Source organism: Hylobates moloch, unplaced genomic scaffold (assembly GCF_009828535.3).
Source record: "Hylobates moloch isolate HMO894 unplaced genomic scaffold, HMol_V3 SCAFFOLD_292, whole genome shotgun sequence".
In the NCBI taxonomy this organism is placed as follows: Eukaryota; Metazoa; Chordata; class Mammalia; order Primates; family Hylobatidae; genus Hylobates; species Hylobates moloch.
The window spans coordinates 1401-18445 of NW_026652567.1; the positions used below are offsets into that span (position 1 = coordinate 1401).

The following is a 17045-nucleotide window of genomic DNA, read 5'->3' on the forward strand; positions in this document are numbered from 1 at the left end:
CAATTAAGGTTAATGTAACTATCAATGTGGCAGTGTAGCTCAGTTTAAATCTACCGTCTTATTATTTTTTTTAATTATTTTTTCTGCTTTTCTCTTGTCCTGCCTTCTGAATTTAGTTGTTTTGTGACTTTATCTCCACTTTCACTTATTTGGCTACGTGGCTTTTTTCTAATTGTTTGCTCTAAGGTTTACAGTATACATCCCTCACTTACTGTGATCTGTTGTGACCATTAGTCTACTACGGATCACTTCACATATAGTACAAGAACCTTAGAATAATACACTTGAAGTTCCGCTCCCACTCTTAGTAGTAGTTTTGTCATAACATTTTAATTGTACATGTAATATAAGTGCTATAATAGTTTGTTACTCTTTTTGCTTTGAACAGCCTTTATCTTTTGTAGAAATTGCAAAATGAGAAAAAATATTTTTTGCATTTTACCCACACACTTACTATTCCTGGTGTTCTTCACTAGTTTGTATAGCTCCATCTGGTGTGCTTTTTCTTTTTCTTTTTTTTTTTTTTTTTTCCTGAGATGGAGTCTCACTCTTGCCAGGCTGGAGTACAGTGGCAAGATCTCAGCTCACTGCAGCCTCCACCTCCTGAGTTCAAGCGACTCTCCTGCCTCAGCCTCCTGAGTAGCTGGGATTACAGGCATCTGCCACCACACCTGGCTAATTCTTGTATTTTTAGTAGAAACAGAGTTTTGCCATGTTGGCCAGGCTGGTCTCCAACTCCTGCGCTCAAGCAGTCCTCCCACCTTGGCCTCCCAAAGTGCTGGGATTATAGGCATGAGCCACCGCGCCCAGCCTCATTGTGGTTTTGCTATTTCCCTAGTGACTAATGATGTTGAATTCAAATCTTTCTTGGGTAGTAGGGATAAAACTAACTGGATCAAGTAGTCTCCACCCTCCCCGCCCCTGGCTCATCTGTAATTTACTTTTTTTTTTTTTACTATCTTTAGATTGTGAATAAGTGGAATACAGCTCTCATTGGCCTTATGACATACTTTCGGGAAGCTGTGGTGAACACCCAAGAGCTCTTGGACTTACTGGTAAAGTGTGAGAACAAGATCCAGACACGTATCAAGATTGGACTCAACTCCAAGATGCCAAGTCGGTTCCCCCCAGTTGTGTTCTACACCCCTAAGGAGCTGGGTGGACTCGGCATGCTCTCAATGGGCCATGTGCTCATCCCCCAGTCCGACCTCAGGTACAGCCCGGTTAAACGTATTTCTAAACCCTATTGCTCAGGCCCTAAGGGAAGTGGGTATCTCTTTAGTTTTAGGCTTTATCTTTTCTCTAATCTTGGTTGTATCCCCAAACAGGTGGTCCAAACAGACAGATGTAGGTATCACACACTTTCGTTCAGGAATGAGCCATGAAGAAGACCAGCTCATTCCCAACTTGTACCGCTACATACAGCCATGGGAGAGCGAGTTCATTGATTCTCAGCGGGTCTGGGCTGAGTACGCACTCAAGAGGCAAGAGGCCATTGCTCAGAACAGGTGGGCACCTAGGAGGGCATGCCAACCCTGGGGCAGGGGCAGATGGTGGCCTTTGAACCGTGTGGAGTTCAGGGTCAGAGCATGCCATGGTTGTATGGAGGTGAGAAGGCTGGTTCTACTGACCCTAATTATTTTTGGCCAGGAAGGAGTGCTGAGCTCCTCATGTGAGATCGTGTTTTGACTTGAATCTTTCTTTTTTTGGAAGACGCCTGACTTTAGAAGACCTAGAAGATTCGTGGGATCGTGGCATTCCTCGAATCAATACCCTCTTCCAGAAGGACCGGCACACACTGGCTTATGATAAGGGCTGGCGTGTCAGAACTGACTTTAAGCAGTATCAGGTATGTAGAGGGGGAGGAGATTTTCCCTGAGTCAGGAAAATCCATGGCTATCCCAGAAACTTGGGGCAATAGGCACCCAGAAGCTTGACCGTGCCTGCCTTGCCATCTAGGTTTTGAAGCAGAATCCGTTCTGGTGGACACACCAGCGGCATGATGGGAAGCTCTGGAACCTGAACAACTACCGTACAGACATGATCCAGGCCCTGGGCGGTGTGGAAGGCATTCTGGAACACACACTCTTCAAGGGCACTTACTTCCCTACCTGGGAGGGGCTTTTCTGGTGAGGATTCTCCCCTCTTAGAGGGACCTATCACAACCCTTTGAGCTCATCTCTTGTGTGCATCTGTGATTTCCTGTGGTGTTTCCCAGACATTCACCTCCAGAAGGTCAGCAGTGTGCTGGAAGATGGCAGGATATCACCTCACCTGCTTCTCTTGCTCCCCAGGGAGAAGGCCAGTGGCTTTGAGGAATCTATGAAGTGGAAGAAGCTAACTAATGCTCAGCGATCAGGACTGAACCAGATTCCCAATCGTAGATTCACCCTCTGGTGGTCCCCGACCATCAATCGAGCCAATGTGAGTGTGATTGATACTGGAGATGGGAAGCTAAAAACAGTTGCTTCTTCTTGCCTTGGTTATGTCATGAGCGCCCGAGTCTCTTGATCTCTAATGTCACATTGTCATTTTCCTGGCAGGTATATGTAGGCTTTCAGGTGCAGCTAGACCTGACGGGTATCTTCATGCACGGCAAGATCCCCACGCTGAAGATCTCTCTCATCCAGATCTTCCGAGCTCACTTGTGGCAGAAGATCCATGAGAGCATTGTTATGGACTTATGTCAGGTGGGCTGGAATCGAGGAGAGAGGGTGCTGTAAAGAGGCAGCTCACGTGGGCAGGAATCGAGGGGAGAAGGTGCTGTACAGAGTCAGCTCAGGTGGAATCGCGGGGAGAGGGTGCTGTACAGTCAGCTCAGCTTGCTCTTTTGCACATGGGAAATCCACCCTGGAAGCTCTGAGGATGAGACCCCTGTTGCCTCATTATCTTATTGTACAAACTCTGATTTTAATTGGGTTTCCTTAACAAGTCTTAATCTCTCCATCTTTTCCTTCAGGTGTTTGACCAGGAACTCGATGCACTGGAAATTGAGACAGTACAAAAGGAGACAATCCATCCCCGAAAGTCATATAAGATGAACTCTTCCTGTGCAGATATCCTGCTCTTTGCCTCCTATAAGTGGAATGTCTCCAGGCCCTCATTGCTGGCTGACTCCAAGTAAGTGCCTCAGGACCCAGCCCTAGGCAGCCAGGACACTTTCGTTTTCCTGTTCTTCTAGCCCTACAACTTTAGGAATTGTCCCTGTCTGCCTTTGTTTCAAACTTGGAGCCAGTGCTACCCCTGGAGCCTATCAACACCCTTAGTCAGATCTGCTGATTCCCTGAGGTCTTGCTGATCTGCAACAAGTTGGTGGAGTGGGTGGGATGGTTTTGGGATTTAAGTGGTTCTGGTTCTGGGGACATTGGTTATGCCCATGATTTCCTAGAAGCTTGAACCCTCTTCATCCTCAGGGATGTGATGGACAGCACCACTACCCAGAAATACTGGATTGACATCCAGTTGCGCTGGGGGGACTATGATTCCCACGACATTGAGCGCTATGCCCGGGCCAAGTTCCTGGACTACACCACGGACAACATGAGTATCTACCCTTCACCCACAGGTGTACTCATCGCCATTGACCTGGCCTATAACTTGCACAGGTGAGTTGAGGCTCAGGACCGTGTATTTTCAGGCCAGGCACCGTGGCTCACACCTGTAATCCCAGCACTTTGGGAGGCCGAGGTGGGCAGATTGCCTGAGCTCAGGAGTTTGAGACCAGTTTGGGCAACATGGTGAAACCCTAGCTCTACTAAAATACAAAAAATTAGCTGGGCGTGGTGGTCCGCGCCTGTAGTCCCAGCTACTCAGAAGGCTGAGGTGGGAGAATTACTTGAACCCGGGAGGCGGAGCTTGCAGTGAACCGAGATTGCGCCACTGCGCTCCAGCCTGGGCGACAGAGTAGACTCCGTCTCAAAGAAAATAATAATAATAATAATAAATAACCCATGTATTTTCCATTAGCTCCATACTTTAATGTAGTCATACTTTTTCACTTTACCTAAGTGACAGGAAGTGGCCCATTCCTCCTGTGGGTCACTGATTCTCTTCTCCAGCCTGTATGTACACATGAGCAGAGTGTTGTCAGCCTGGCCAACAGTCTTTCTTCCTCTGTAGAGTTGGCAGTTTGTCTTGTCTGGGGCTGTCAGCCTGGTCTTAACTTTTCTTGACCGTTTTATCCTCACAGTGCCTATGGAAACTGGTTCCCAGGCAGCAAGCCTCTCATACAGCAGGCCATGGCCAAGATCATGAAGGCAAACCCTGCCCTGTATGTGTTACGTGAACGGATCCGCAAGGGGCTACAGCTCTATTCATCTGAGCCCACTGAGCCTTATTTGTCTTCTCAGAACTATGGGGAGCTCTTCTCCAACCAGATTATCTGGTTTGTGGATGACACCAACGTCTACAGAGTGACCATTCACAAGGTGAGTGTTAGCAGCAGTGTATGGGTGCGGGACTCTGTACATGGCTGTGGGAGAGTAATGGGCTAAGTGTGTACACATGCTGGGAAGAAGACAGGATGGTGATGTGTAGGCCATGCTAACGAATGCAGTCCTTCTCTAGACCTTTGAAGGGAACTTGACAACCAAGCCCATCAACGGAGCCATCTTCATCTTCAACCCACGCACAGGGCAGCTGTTCCTCAAGATAATCCACACATCCGTGTGGGCGGGGCAGAAGCGTTTGGGGCAGGTGAGCAGGTTTAAAGATGAAGAGGCCATAGAACCATGTTGCCTCTTATTCTTGGGGTGGACTTGGTAATATTTACTGGTTTGTTAGATGAAAGGCTGAGAACATCTCATTTGAACTTATCCCCTGAATTCCTTGGGAAGTATTCTGTGGGAGGTCCAAGAGTGTATGAGGTGCTCCGTTCCCTTCCAGCTGGTCTGTTTCCTGAATTTCTAACCTTGAACAGGGCTATCAAAAATCATTTTTCCAAAGGCAACGCATATTCTTTTTTTTTTTTTTTTTTTTTGAGCTGGAATCTCGCTCTGTCGCCCAGTCTGGAGCACAGTGGTGCAATCTCAGTTGACTGCAAGCTCCGCCTCCAGGGTTCACGCCATTCTCCTGCCTTAGCCTCCCGAGTAGCTGGGACTACAGGCGCCTGCCACCACACCCGGCTAATTTTTTTTTTTATTTTTTAGTAGAGACGGGGTTTCAACGTGTTAGCCAGGATGGTCTCAATCTCCTGACCTCGTGATCTGCCCGCCTCGGCCTCCCAAAGTGCTGGGATTACAGGTGTGAGCCACCACGCCTGGCCAGCAACGCACTCTCTCTTTTTTTTTTTTTTTTTTTTTTTTGCTGGAGTGCAGTGGCCTGATCTCAGCTCATTGCAAGCTCTGCCTCCTGGGTTCACGCCATTCTCCTGCCTCAGCCTCCCAAGTAGCTGGGACTACAGGTGCCCGCCACCACGCCCGGCTAAATTTTTTGTATTTTTATTTTTATTTATTTATCTTTTTTTTTTGTTTTTTTTTTTTTGAGACGGAATCTCGCTCTCGCCCAGGCTGGAGTGCAGTGGCGCGATCTCTGCTCACTGCAAGCTCCGCCTCCTGGGTTCATGCCAGTCTCCTGCCTCAGCCTCCCGAGTAGCTGGGACTACAGGCACCCACTACTATGCCCGGATAAGTTTTTTGTATTTTTAGTAGAGATGGGGTTTCACCGTGTTAGCCAGGATGGTCTCGATCTCCTGACCTCGTGATCCACCCGCCTCGGCCTCCCAAAATGTTGGGATTACAGGCGTCAGCCACCGCGCCCGGCCTAATTTTTTGTATTTTTAGTAGAGACGGGGTTTCACCATGTTGGCCAGGATGGTCTTGATCTCCTGACCTCATGATCCACCCGCTTCAGCCTCCCAAAGTGCTGGGATTACAGGCTTGAGCCACCGCGTCTGGCCCAGCAACGCATATTCTTGAAACGTCCACTTTGACCAAATCTCCTCTACCTCAGAACTCTTGCTGAATTAACTCTTCTTTAGCTTCCTAGACATTCAACATCTGGCTGGGCTGTATCTGTCCAGCCAATTTCTCTTCCTTTACATTTGTAGCATGTTTCATCTTACATTCAGTCCAGGATCTTAGTAGCCCAAACCCCTGTTGCTCATCTCCATATCTGTGTTTTGCTTGTATTTTTCTTTCTAGAATGAACTCCCCTCTTTGCTCTTAAACACAGTCCCTCCTTAAGACACATTTTTTTGTGCAGCTTTTTTCTGATCCTGGTAGCCTTAATTTCTTTTGTTCCTGAACTCTGTAAAACAGTATATAGTTTAGCACATACTCTTGTGTCAGCTTGTGGTATTGTCTTGTTGAAAGGGGCTGTCAGCCTGGTCATTGGACAAGGCCATTTGATACTCTTTTTACCTTCTAAGTGCCTAACATTTAATGTTCAGTAGAAACATAGTTGGATTATTTCAAAACTAGGATATTCTGTTCTAGTTGATCTGGGAGGGTAAAGACTAAATTTCCATTTTCTTCTCTTGCTTTTAAGTTGGCTAAGTGGAAGACAGCTGAGGAGGTGGCCGCCCTGATCCGATCTCTGCCTGTGGAGGAGCAGCCCAAGCAGATCATTGTCACCAGGAAGGGCATGCTGGACCCACTGGAGGTAAGAGGGTTGGGGGGGTAGGAGAAAAGAGACCTTGAGACCTTTAAGCTGTTTCTCATCTTGGACTTGATCTTGTCTTAGGTGCACTTACTGGACTTCCCCAATATTGTCATCAAAGGATCGGAGCTCCAACTCCCTTTCCAGGCGTGTCTCAAGGTGGAAAAGTTTGGGGATCTCATCCTTAAAGCCACTGAGCCCCAGATGGTTCTCTTCAACCTCTATGATGACTGGCTCAAGACTATTTCATCTTACACGGTATGAACCTCGGGAAGAGAAGACCGCTGGAGGAGGAGTAGGTTTAGGGTTAGGAGAAGATCCTGTGTCTTAGGTTTTTGCCATTTTCACATTTTTAGCCTATAGATTGGGTGAGAACTCTGTTGACTTTCGTGAGAGTTTAAGACCTTAAAGTTAAAAATCAACTCTTGGGGCCGGGCATAGTGGCTCACCCCTGTAATCCCAGCACTTTGGGAGGCTGAGGTGGATGAATCACCTGAGGTCAGGAGTTCAAGATCAGGCTGGCCAACATGAGGAGACCCCATCTCTACTAAAAATACAACCAAATTAGCCGAGTGTGGTGGGACGCACCTGTAGTCCCAGCTACTCGGGAGGCTGAGGCGCCAGAATCACTGGAACCCAGGAGGCAGAGGTTGCAGTGAGCCGAGATGGCACCACTGCACTCTAGCCTGGGCGACAGAGTGAGACTGTCTCAAAAAAAAAAAAAAAAAGGCCGGTCACAGTGGCTCATGCCTGTAATCCCAGCACTTTGGGAGGCCGAGGCAGCGGATCATGAGATCAGGAGATCGAGACCATCCTGGCTAACACGGAGAAACCCCATCTCTATTAAAAATACAAAAAATTAGCCGAGTGTGGTGGCGGGCGCCTGTAATCGCAGCTATTCGGGAGGCTGAGGCAGGAGAATGGTGTGAACCTGGGAGGCGGAGCTTGCAGTGAGCCAAGATCATGCCACTCTACTCCAGCCTGGGCGACAGAGCGAGACTCTGTCTCAAAAAAAAAAAAAAAAATCTTGGGTTTCATGAAAGGTTAGGATTAAAGTGGGAGAACCTCAAGCAGCTGACCTACCCCACTCTTCCAAATCTTTTCCCAGGCCTTCTCCCGTCTCATCCTGATTCTGCGTGCCCTACATGTGAACAATGATAGGGCAAAAGTGATCCTGAAGCCAGACAAGACTACTATTACAGAACCACACCACATCTGGCCCACTCTGACTGACGAAGAATGGATCAAGGTCGAGGTGCAGCTCAAGGATCTGATCTTGGCTGACTACGGCAAGAAAAACAAGTGAGCAGTGCTGGTGGGGAGACAGACAGGTCTATATACGGTTTTCTGGGGTTTGGAAGCACTTAGGCTTAGAAGTTTCTGAAGAAGGCCAGGTGCGGTGGCTCACACCTGTAATCCCAGCACTTTGGGAGGCCAAGGTGGGTAGATCATTTGAGGTCAGGAGTTTGAAACCATCCTGGCCAACATGGTGAAACCCCGTCTCTACTAAAAATACAAAAATTAGCCGGGTGCAGTTGTGCTCACCTGTAATCCCAGCTACTCGGGAGGCTGAGGCAGGAGAATTGCTTGAACCTTGGGGGCGAAGGTTGCGGTGAGCCGAGATCGCGCCACTGCACTGCAGCCTAGGTGACAAGAGTGAGACTCTGTCTCCAAAAAAATAAAGAAGTTTCTCAAGAAATTATCTTGTCTTAGCCAGGCTTGAGTGCTCATGCTAATAATACCAGCGCTTTGGGAGGCCAAGGTGGGAGGATTGCATGAGGCAGGAGTTGAAACCAGCCTGATCAACAAAAGAGACTGACCCCATCTCTACCAAAAAAAAAAAAAATTTAAAACAGGTGTGGTGGTACGCACCTGTAGTCCCAGCTTCTTGGGGGCTGAGGCAGGAGGCTTGCTTGAGCCCGGGAGTTTGAGGCTGCAGTGAGCCATGATTATGCCACTGCACTCCAGCCTGGGCGACAGAGCGAGACCCTGTCTTGAAAACAAGGAAAGAAATTATCTTACAGAGTCTCATAGAAGAGAGATAACGGCAGTGTCTTCCAATAGTATGGGAAGCGTCCGTGTTTTAGGGCTTCAGTCTGACTCTTGGCCATTGTTTCTCACTGTTGCCATTTCGAACAGGGCATTTCTTTACTGTCCATACATGGTAAGAATCTTGAACATCCGAGACCCTAAGTATCCAAGACTGCTACCAACACAGACACACCTTCCTCCCCCCGTCTCCCTCCCTGTCATCGTGGCAACCAAAACTATCCATAGGGTGACGGACAATACCACCTCTGATTAAGAACCAGTAGTCTAGGGTTTCTGGGGTTTCCATTTCTGAGAATTGTTTCATGCCAGAGCATTGTTTTGGTCAAGGAAGCATGGGGTTTACGGATGCTGAACAGTGGGAAGGTGCACACGCAGTGTGCCGCCGTCCTGCTTGGATCTGACAAATCTTGGAAGTGTTAGTGCACCTCCGTTTCACACTTCCTGTAGAAGCAGCTCTTGCGGATTGTCTGGGGCATGAGTATAGGCTGCCCTGTCCTACCAAGTTACACCCTTTCCATTGAGGCAAAAGTGACCAAGGGGAAGGGATCCTTGTAATATAACCCACACTATCCCCACAGTGTGAACGTGGCATCACTGACACAATCAGAAATTCGAGACATCATCCTGGGTATGGAGATCTCGGCACCGTCACAGCAGCGGCAGCAGATCGCTGAGATCGAGAAGCAGACCAAGGAACAGTCGCAGCTGACGGCAACACAGACTCGCACTGTCAACAAGCATGGTGATGAGATCATCACCTCCACCACCAGCAACTATGAGACCCAGACTTTCTCATCCAAGACTGAGTGGAGGGTCAGGTACTGTCGGGCAAGAGGGTGGGGATGGAAAGGCCGGCTGCACTACCTAAGGTGCTGGGCTGAGCGATGCTGACACTCCCTGCCTGTTTTTAGGGCCATCTCTGCTGCCAACCTGCACCTAAGGACCAATCACATCTATGTTTCATCTGACGACATCAAGGAGACTGGCTACACCTACATCCTTCCTAAGAATGTGCTGAAGAAGTTCATCTGCATATCTGACCTTCGGGCCCAAGTGAGTAAGTGGACTCAGCTAGGCCACAGTGTGTGCCCAACACATTTTGTGCCTAAAACTCAGACCTGAGATTGTCTGGAACTTGAGATGCTGGTTTCAAGATTCATGGATGAGTAATTATACAAGGATAGCCAAAACAACGAGGAGGGTTTTGGCCCCATGAGATAGCAAAAGCTGTGGCAGCTGAGAGAAGGTAGTAAATGTAGTATTGGCCTGATAGTATTTGGAAGAAAACAGATATGGTCAGAAACAAATTCCTGACCAGGTGTGTGCGCCGGCTCACGCCTATAATCCCAACACTAGGCTGGGCACAGTGGCTAATGCCTGTAATCCCAGCACTTTGGGAGGCCGAGGTGGGTGGATCACCTGAGGTCAGGGGTTTGAGACCAGCCTGACCAATATGGTGAAACCCCGTCTCTACTAAAAATACAAAAAATTAGCCAGGCATGGTGGCATGTGCCTGTAGTTGCAGCTACTAGGGAGGCTGAGACAGGAGAATTGCTTGAACCCGGGAGGTGAGGTGGAGGTTGCAGTAAGCCAAGATTGCGTCACTGCACTCCAGCCTGGGCAACAGAGCAAGACCCCGTCTAAAAAAAACAAAACAAAACAAAAAAAAACGTGGCTGTAGTCCCAGCTACTCAGGAGGCTGAGGTTGCTTGAACACAAGCAGTAAGCTTTGATGACCCCACTGCACTCCAGGCTGGGCACAGTGGCTCATGACTGTAATCCCAGCACTGTTGGGAGGCTGAGGTGGGCCCATCTTTTGAGCCCAGGAGTTCGAGACCAGCCTGGGCAACATGACGAAATGGTGTCTCTACAAAAGAAAAAAAAAACTAGCCAGGCATGGTGGCGCACACCTGTAATCTCAGCTCCTCAGGAGGCTGAGGTGGGAGGATCACCTGATCCTGGAGGGTGGTGAGTGTAGTGAGCTGAGATCATGTCACTGCCTGCTAGCCTGGGTGACAGAGTGATACCCTGCTTCAAAAAAGAGAAAAGATGCATAACTTTACTAGTGTATCAGGGATATTCATAGTTTATAAAACATCATTTTGGGCCAAGGGGGGTGGATCACTTGAGATCAGGAGTTTAAGACCAGCGTGGCCAACATGGTGAAACCCCGTCTCTATTAAATATATGAAAACTAGTGGGGCGTGGTGGCATGTGCCTGTAGTCCCAGCTACTCAGGAAGCTGAGGCAGGAGAATTGCTTGAACCCAGGAGGCGGAGGTTGCAGTGAGCTGAGATCACACCACTGCACTACAGCCTTGCCAACACAGTGAGACTCCATCTCAGACGCACTATTTAGTGGCTGTCAGGTTGGCAAATTTGAAAAGATTGTTAATATCCTGTGTGGGTGAGTTTACAGTAAACAGATCCTCTTATTTTGTTGGTGATAATGTAAAATTTAAAATAGCACCAAGTGCTGGTTTTCCAGATGTTTTCAGCTTGTGAAAATACATTGAGCTGTATGTATGCTCATTTGCTTATGAATACTATACTTAATAATCAGCTGGGGAGCTTGTGAGTAGCGCAGATTCCTGAACCCCACTCAGGAGATTCTGACGTGGTAAGTCCGAGATGAGGTCCATGTTTAACATTTTGAACAAGCACCCCAGCTGATTCTGATACAGGGAGTTCTGATCACGTTTTAAGAAACTCTGTCCGTGTTCTTGGGGGAAAGAAGGAAACAGAGGGCCGGCAGCTCCAACTCTGAGCTGGTACTAAGAAGAGTTTTGGTTCCTGACCCCTTTGTCTCCAGATTGCAGGATACTTATATGGGGTGAGCCCACCAGATAACCCCCAGGTGAAGGAGATCCGCTGCATCGTGATGGTGCCGCAGTGGGGCACTCACCAGACCGTGCACCTGCCTGGCCAGCTGCCCCAGCATGAGTACCTCAAGGTAATGGGGAGTGATGGAGCCTGGGAGTGTGGAAAAGCCGGTGTGATTCCTGTCTGTGGATGGGATTCAGCTCTGTACTCCTCTTTACCTATAGGAGATGGAACCCTTAGGTTGGATCCACACTCAGCCCAATGAGTCCCCGCAGTTATCACCCCAGGATGTCACCACCCACGCCAAGATCATGGCTGACAACCCATCTTGGGATGGCGAGAAGACCATTATCATCACATGCAGGTAGGCCTGGGCTCCTTGGGAGGAAGTATGGAGGGGCAGGGATTGCAGGCCAGGGCCCAGAACAGTGGCCCGAGCTGTTACTCTGGTCCCCGTCCCTCCCCCAGCTTCACACCAGGCTCCTGTACGCTGACGGCCTACAAGCTGACCCCCAGTGGCTATGAGTGGGGCCGCCAGAACACAGACAAGGGCAACAACCCCAAGGGCTACCTGCCTTCGCACTACGAGAGGGTGCAGATGCTGCTGTCCGACCGCTTCCTGGGCTTCTTCATGGTCCCCGCCCAGTCCTCGTGGAACTACAACTTTATGGGTAGGTGGGAGGAGCCTGGGGACGTGGGGGTAGAAGTAGGGATAAGGTGAGGCCATCGCCCTTTGCACTTGGGGCCTGGCTGGCTTGGAGGTGGCGCAGGCCTCATGAGGCAGGAGCCCTGTTAACACTGGCTGTTTCCTTCTCCCCGAAGGTGTTCGGCATGACCCCAACATGAAATATGAGCTGCAGCTGGCGAACCCCAAAGAGTTCTACCACGAGGTGCACAGACCTTCCCACTTCCTCAACTTCGCTCTCCTGCAGGAGGGGGAGGTTTACTCTGCGGACCGGGAGGACCTGTATGCCTAGTGCCTAGCTGTTTCCTGCCTCCTGCTTCAGCCTCCCGAGGCCGCAGCCTCAGCCCCTCCAGACAGGCCACTGACATTCAGCAGTTTGGCCTCTTTCCCTCTGTGCTTGTGGTGTTGACCTCCTGAAGGCTTGTCATTCTGAATAAAATATTGTAATAAATTTTGTATAAACAGGACTTCAGGGGCAGGTTTGTTTTTTTTCCCCCGAACTCAAATTCTGGATTTAGGTTTAACAGGAGGCTGGACTGGAGCGGTTCACAGCAAGATGCTGGGCTCAGCTGTGAAGGGGGAGTGTGAGGCCCCCTTCCTATTCAGGGCTTTGGGGGAGATAGTCCCAGAACTCAGTGGAGACCTTAGGCAGGGCTGGGCTTTCACACTCCGCTGCCTTGACCACATTTGCTGCTTTCTCTACGAAACTACTTGGAAGCCCTCGCCTCCTTTCCACAGTTCTGGGAGCAGTTGCCCTTTCCCGGGTCTAGGAACTCTGGCTTGTGCTGAGTGGCTGTGGTGTCCCGCCCAGCCCTTTAAGCTTTCTGTGTCAGTCCTGGACAGGAAAACAAGCACACAGGCAGGCAGTTTGTGTACAGCCGGGTGGAGGCCAGAGACCCGGCCGCCTACCTGTCACCTCTCGCCTGGAGCGGGCCACTGCCAAGTTGGCCCCATGACTCCAAACGGGCGGAGCCTGGATTGGGCCTGTGGGGAGGGCGCCACTAAAGTGGCCACTGGCAGCCCTGAGCCTCAGCTCTTGGACGCCTGGCTGGAAGTTGGCTGTCCTGTTTCCTGTGACCTTGGGAGTAGAAAGGACAGGGCCCAGGGGGCCTAGGGCACTATCTCCCCCACGCCTTCTCCTTTCCTCGTTCCTCCCCACCCTTCTCGCTTCTACCCCGCCCACACTGCCCTAAACGGCTTCCTGGGGCGGAACTGTTTCGCTTTTCCCCGTCCTAGTTGGGGGTGGGGGGCGGGGGGTCGCAGCCCTAAGCCTCTGAGAGACATGGAGCCCAGGAGGGCGGCGCCTGGGTCGCCTGGCTGGGGGTCTCGGGAGGCCGCGGAGCTTGTGTACCATCTAGCCGGGGCCCTGGGCACTGAGCTGCAGGATCTGGCGCGCCGTTTTGGACCGGAGGCGGCGGCCGGGCTGGTGCCGCTAGTGGTGCGAGCGCTGGAGCTCTTGGAACAGGCTGCCGTGGGGCCCGCCCCGGACTCGGTGAGTCACGGCCCTCCCCTTGCCACCCACAGGGCCGACAGGGCCGAAGCCTGAGACTCGGGTCTCCCCAGCTGCAGGTGTCGGCGCAGCAGGCGGAGCAGGAGCTGCGGCGGCTGCGGGAGGAGAACGAGCGCCTTCGCAGGGAGCTGCGCGCGGGGCCACAGGGTAAGCGCAGCCCCGGCCAGGGCAGGGCGGGTGGCGACCGGCTCGGGTCCTCCCCTCCCTCCTGCGGGCCGCGCGCCGCCGCTAAGAACGCCCCTTCCTCAGAGGAGCGCGCGCTGCTGCGGCAGCTCAAGGAGGTCACGGACCGACAGCGGGACGAACTCCGGGCGCACAACCGCGACCTGCGGCAGCGCGGCCAGGAGACCGAGGCGGTGAGGGCGGGGCGCGGAGGGGCGGGGCTCCGGGGGCGGGGCGGGGCAGGCGCGGGGCGGGGCTCCAGAGGCCCTCGGTGCCCCGCCCACCCCACCCTTTGCTCCGCTCCCAGTTGCAGGAGCAGCTGCAGCGCCTCCTGCTGGTGAACGCTGAGCTGCGGCACAAGCTGGCGGCAGTGCAGACCCAGCTGCGCGCCGCGCAGGACCGCGAGAGGGAGCTCCAGCAGCCTGGCGAAGCTGCGACTCCGCAGGCTAAAGAGCGAGCGCGGGGGCAGGCCGGGCGGCCCAGGCACCAGCACGGACAGGAGCCCGAATGGGCGACCACCGGCGAGGGCGCCCCGGGGGACCCTGAGGACCCGGTGAGTGCCGTATGAAGGCAAGGACCCAGCCCAGAACTCAGCGTCCAGCGCTCGGTGGGCGCTCGGGCAAGGTTTGCATGCTGCACAGCAGGTGGGCCAGGAAGCAGGGAGGTGGCAGACAGATATGCGCCCCCGGCCGGCCTCGGCCCCCGCTCTCAGCTGGAGCACTGCTCTGTTATCTGTTGGGGCACCCTTGCCCCCCAAGTCTCCCGGCCCGTCACTTCCTCTAGCATTCCCATGATGGCCCTGGGGCGGGGGAGCGCCAGCCGAGGCGACCCTCTGACCATGCCTGTCCTTCCAAAGGCAGAGGCTGCACAGCAGCTGGGGTGCCCCTCGGAGGCAGGGCAGTGCCGCTTCAGTCGGGAGGAGTTTGAGCAGATCCTTCAGGAGAGGAATGAACTCAAAGCCAAAGTGTTCCTGCTCAAGGAGGAGCTGGCCTACTTCCAGCGGTGAGGACGCTGGGAAGCCGAGGGGCCTCCAGTCACCCCACATCATTCTCCAGTCATTGACACGTCCACAGTGACATGTGCCAGGCCTGCCTTGGGAACTGGGAGGACATGAATTGCACAGCCCTTGCCCTCCTGCAACGTCATCCAGACAGGGGAGAGGGACAGTGCAAAGGGTCGCAGCTGCAGCAGCCAGGGCAGCTCTCCTAGGAGGGGGCCACGGGGCCACCTAAGCTAAGGTCTGAGGGTGTCAGCAAGGCAGAGCGCTTCAGGTGTTCAGGGAAGAGCTGCGTGCACAGGTACCAGGAGTGAGGCCTGTGGCTGGCATCTCCACTGCTGGCATCCGCATGGCTGGCATCACCGGGGCTTTCTCCCTCCCTGCCCCTCTTTTGTAGGGAGCTGCTCACAGACCACCGGGTCCCTGGCCTTCTGCTTGAGGCCATGAAGGTGGCTGTCCGGAAGCAGCGGAAGAAGATCAAAGCCAAGATGTTAGGGACACCAGAGGAAGCAGAGAGCAGGTAGGTCCCTGCCTGCATTCCCACTGAGCCAGGCCTCCCTCCCTCATTCTGCTGAGCCTGATGACCCAGCCTGGTCACCCTCTGAGCCCACTGTCTCAGACTGAGGCTGTCACCCCAACCCGGTCACCCCTTGAGCCTCCCTAGCCTGGCCGCTTCTAGGGCCTGCTGACCTGGTCTGGCTGTGTCCCGTGTCCGCTGTCCAGCTTGCGCCCTTCTCCCTGGATCTCACCAGTCCCCTTGCCTTGCCTGCCGTCCATTCTGCCTGACAACGCTGCCTCTCCACATTCATTCTTCAAGTTCCTGTCTTGGCTGGGTCTGTTTATTCTCACCGGGGTGAAACTGTAGCCGCGGCTGTGTCAGGGCCTGCTGTGTGTCAAGCTATAAAATAAAGCCTTGGCAGGGCGCGGTGGCTCACGCTTGTAATCCCAGCACTTTGAGAGGCTGAGGTGGGTGGATCACCTGAGGTCAGGAGTTCGAGACCAGCCTGGCCAACATGGTGAAACCCTGTCTCTACTAAAAATACAAAAATTAGCCAGGCGTGGGGACAGGTGCCTGTCATCCCAGCTACTCAGGAGGCTGCGGCAGGAGAATCGGTTGAACGTGGGAGGCGGAGGTTGCAGTGAGCTGAGATCGCGCCATTGCACTCCAGCCTGGGCCACAGAGTGAGACCCTGTCTCAAAGAAAAAAAAATTAAAAATTAAAGCCTCGACATCCTGCATCTCCCCAGGGTTGCCTTCTCACCAACCCCGGGGGCCCTGCAGTCCCTCCATCCCCCCTGCTGGATTCCTGTTGTCCCTCGGGGCCTTGATCAATGGCCCTCACTTCTCCTCTCTCCTCTGTCTCAGTGACGATGAGGATGGCTCGTGGCTTCTGCTCTCCGATGATAAGGGAGATCCTCCCCCACCCCCGGAGTCCAAAATACAGAGTTTGTATGTTGGGGGAAGGGGAAGGGCAAGAGTGTGGGGAGGGAGGAAGGGCCCTGGCTGGTCCTTCTCAGGATCCCCTTTCCCGCTTCTCTGCCTGTCACCCTGCTGTGCTTGGCTCTAAGCACACCCTCCCCTCCTGCTTCTCTGGCCCTGGCCCCCATCACCTTCACACTCCCTCAGGCTGCCCTTTCTTCCCCCTCTCCCCTTTTCTCACCAGCCCCTGCCCTCACCCATATCCTTGACCTCTCTGGCTTCCTGGCTCAAAGTGCCTCTGGCTGTCTCTCTCCAGCTTTGGTCTATGGTATCGGGGTAAAGCCGAATCCTCTGAGGATGAGACCAGCAGCCCTGCACCCAGCAAGCTACGGGGAGAAGAGGAGGCCCAACCACAGTCTCCAGCTCCTGATCCGCCCTGTTCTGCCCTCCACGAACACCTTTGTCTGGGGGCCTCAGCCGCCCCAGAGGCCTGACTTAGGGGTCTGGCTGTGGAAGGATGTGTGGTCTCAAATGAGGACAGGGCTCCCACCTTCGCAGCCCTCGCCAGGGGTCTGCCCCAATCCTGGCCTGCACCAGGGCAGGACGGGGGCTCAGCCTGCCTCCCACTCTACGTCTGTACCGAGCCTCTGGGTCCAGATACAAGAGTGCCTCTCTGAGTCTCAGTTTCCCCATCCGTGAAATGAGAGCTGACTGCCTAGCTCCCAGGGCTTTGTGCAGACGGCCTGAGCTCATGTAATAAAGAACTGCCCGTAATACACAGAAACTGTTCCTCGCCTGTCT

General features: G+C 52.8%; 2 protein-coding genes across 3 annotated transcripts; both read left to right on the forward strand.

Moving 5' to 3' along the window:
• The first annotated feature begins 951 nt into the window (after positions 1–951).
• PRPF8 (pre-mRNA processing factor 8) lies at positions 952–12623 on the forward strand. The gene is made up of 19 exons (XM_032147505.2): positions 952–1213; positions 1329–1508; positions 1714–1849; positions 1960–2129; positions 2295–2424; positions 2544–2690; positions 2960–3120; positions 3414–3605; positions 4190–4427; positions 4567–4695; positions 6487–6600; positions 6682–6855; positions 7706–7899; positions 9228–9467; positions 9561–9702; positions 11461–11601; positions 11696–11835; positions 11940–12142; positions 12294–12623. The coding sequence occupies exons 1-19, from the start codon at positions 1002–1004 to the stop codon at positions 12446–12448; spliced, it is 3198 nt and encodes a 1065-aa protein (XP_032003396.1). The 5' UTR covers positions 952–1001; the 3' UTR covers positions 12449–12623.
• Positions 12624–13025: 402 nt separating this feature from the next.
• On the forward strand, positions 13026–17028 carry RILP (Rab interacting lysosomal protein). 2 transcript variants are annotated; one of them, XM_032147509.2, is made up of 8 exons: positions 13167–13648; positions 13720–13813; positions 13916–14022; positions 14136–14381; positions 14685–14830; positions 15223–15345; positions 16191–16274; positions 16561–17028. In XM_032147509.2, the coding sequence occupies exons 1-8, from the start codon at positions 13439–13441 to the stop codon at positions 16736–16738; spliced, it is 1188 nt and encodes a 395-aa protein (XP_032003400.1). In that variant the 5' UTR covers positions 13167–13438; the 3' UTR covers positions 16739–17028. The 2 variants fall into 2 exon arrangements, with proteins under 2 accessions (XP_032003401.1, XP_032003400.1); XM_032147510.2 differs by lacking the exon at positions 16191–16274 and having other exon boundaries at positions 13026–13648.
• Positions 17029–17045: the final 17 nt, after the last annotated feature.

Excerpts from the sequence above, each read along its gene's own strand:
- PRPF8 (XM_032147505.2), top strand. The coding sequence starts at position 1,002 with ATGACATACTTTCGGGAAGCTGTGGTGAACACCCAAGAGCTCTTGGAC. Across the intron at positions 1,509-1,713 it reads GAGGCCATTGCTCAGAACAG|ACGCCTGACTTTAGAAGACC; the intron begins GTGGGCACCTAG and ends TTTTTTTGGAAG. Across the intron at positions 12,143-12,293 it reads GTGGAACTACAACTTTATGG|GTGTTCGGCATGACCCCAAC; the intron begins GTAGGTGGGAGG and ends TTCTCCCCGAAG.
- RILP (XM_032147509.2), top strand. The coding sequence starts at position 13,439 with ATGGAGCCCAGGAGGGCGGCGCCTGGGTCGCCTGGCTGGGGGTCTCGG. Across the intron at positions 15,346-16,190 it reads CCAGAGGAAGCAGAGAGCAG|TGACGATGAGGATGGCTCGT; the intron begins GTAGGTCCCTGC and ends CCTCTGTCTCAG. Across the intron at positions 16,275-16,560 it reads GAGTCCAAAATACAGAGTTT|CTTTGGTCTATGGTATCGGG; the intron begins GTATGTTGGGGG and ends GTCTCTCTCCAG.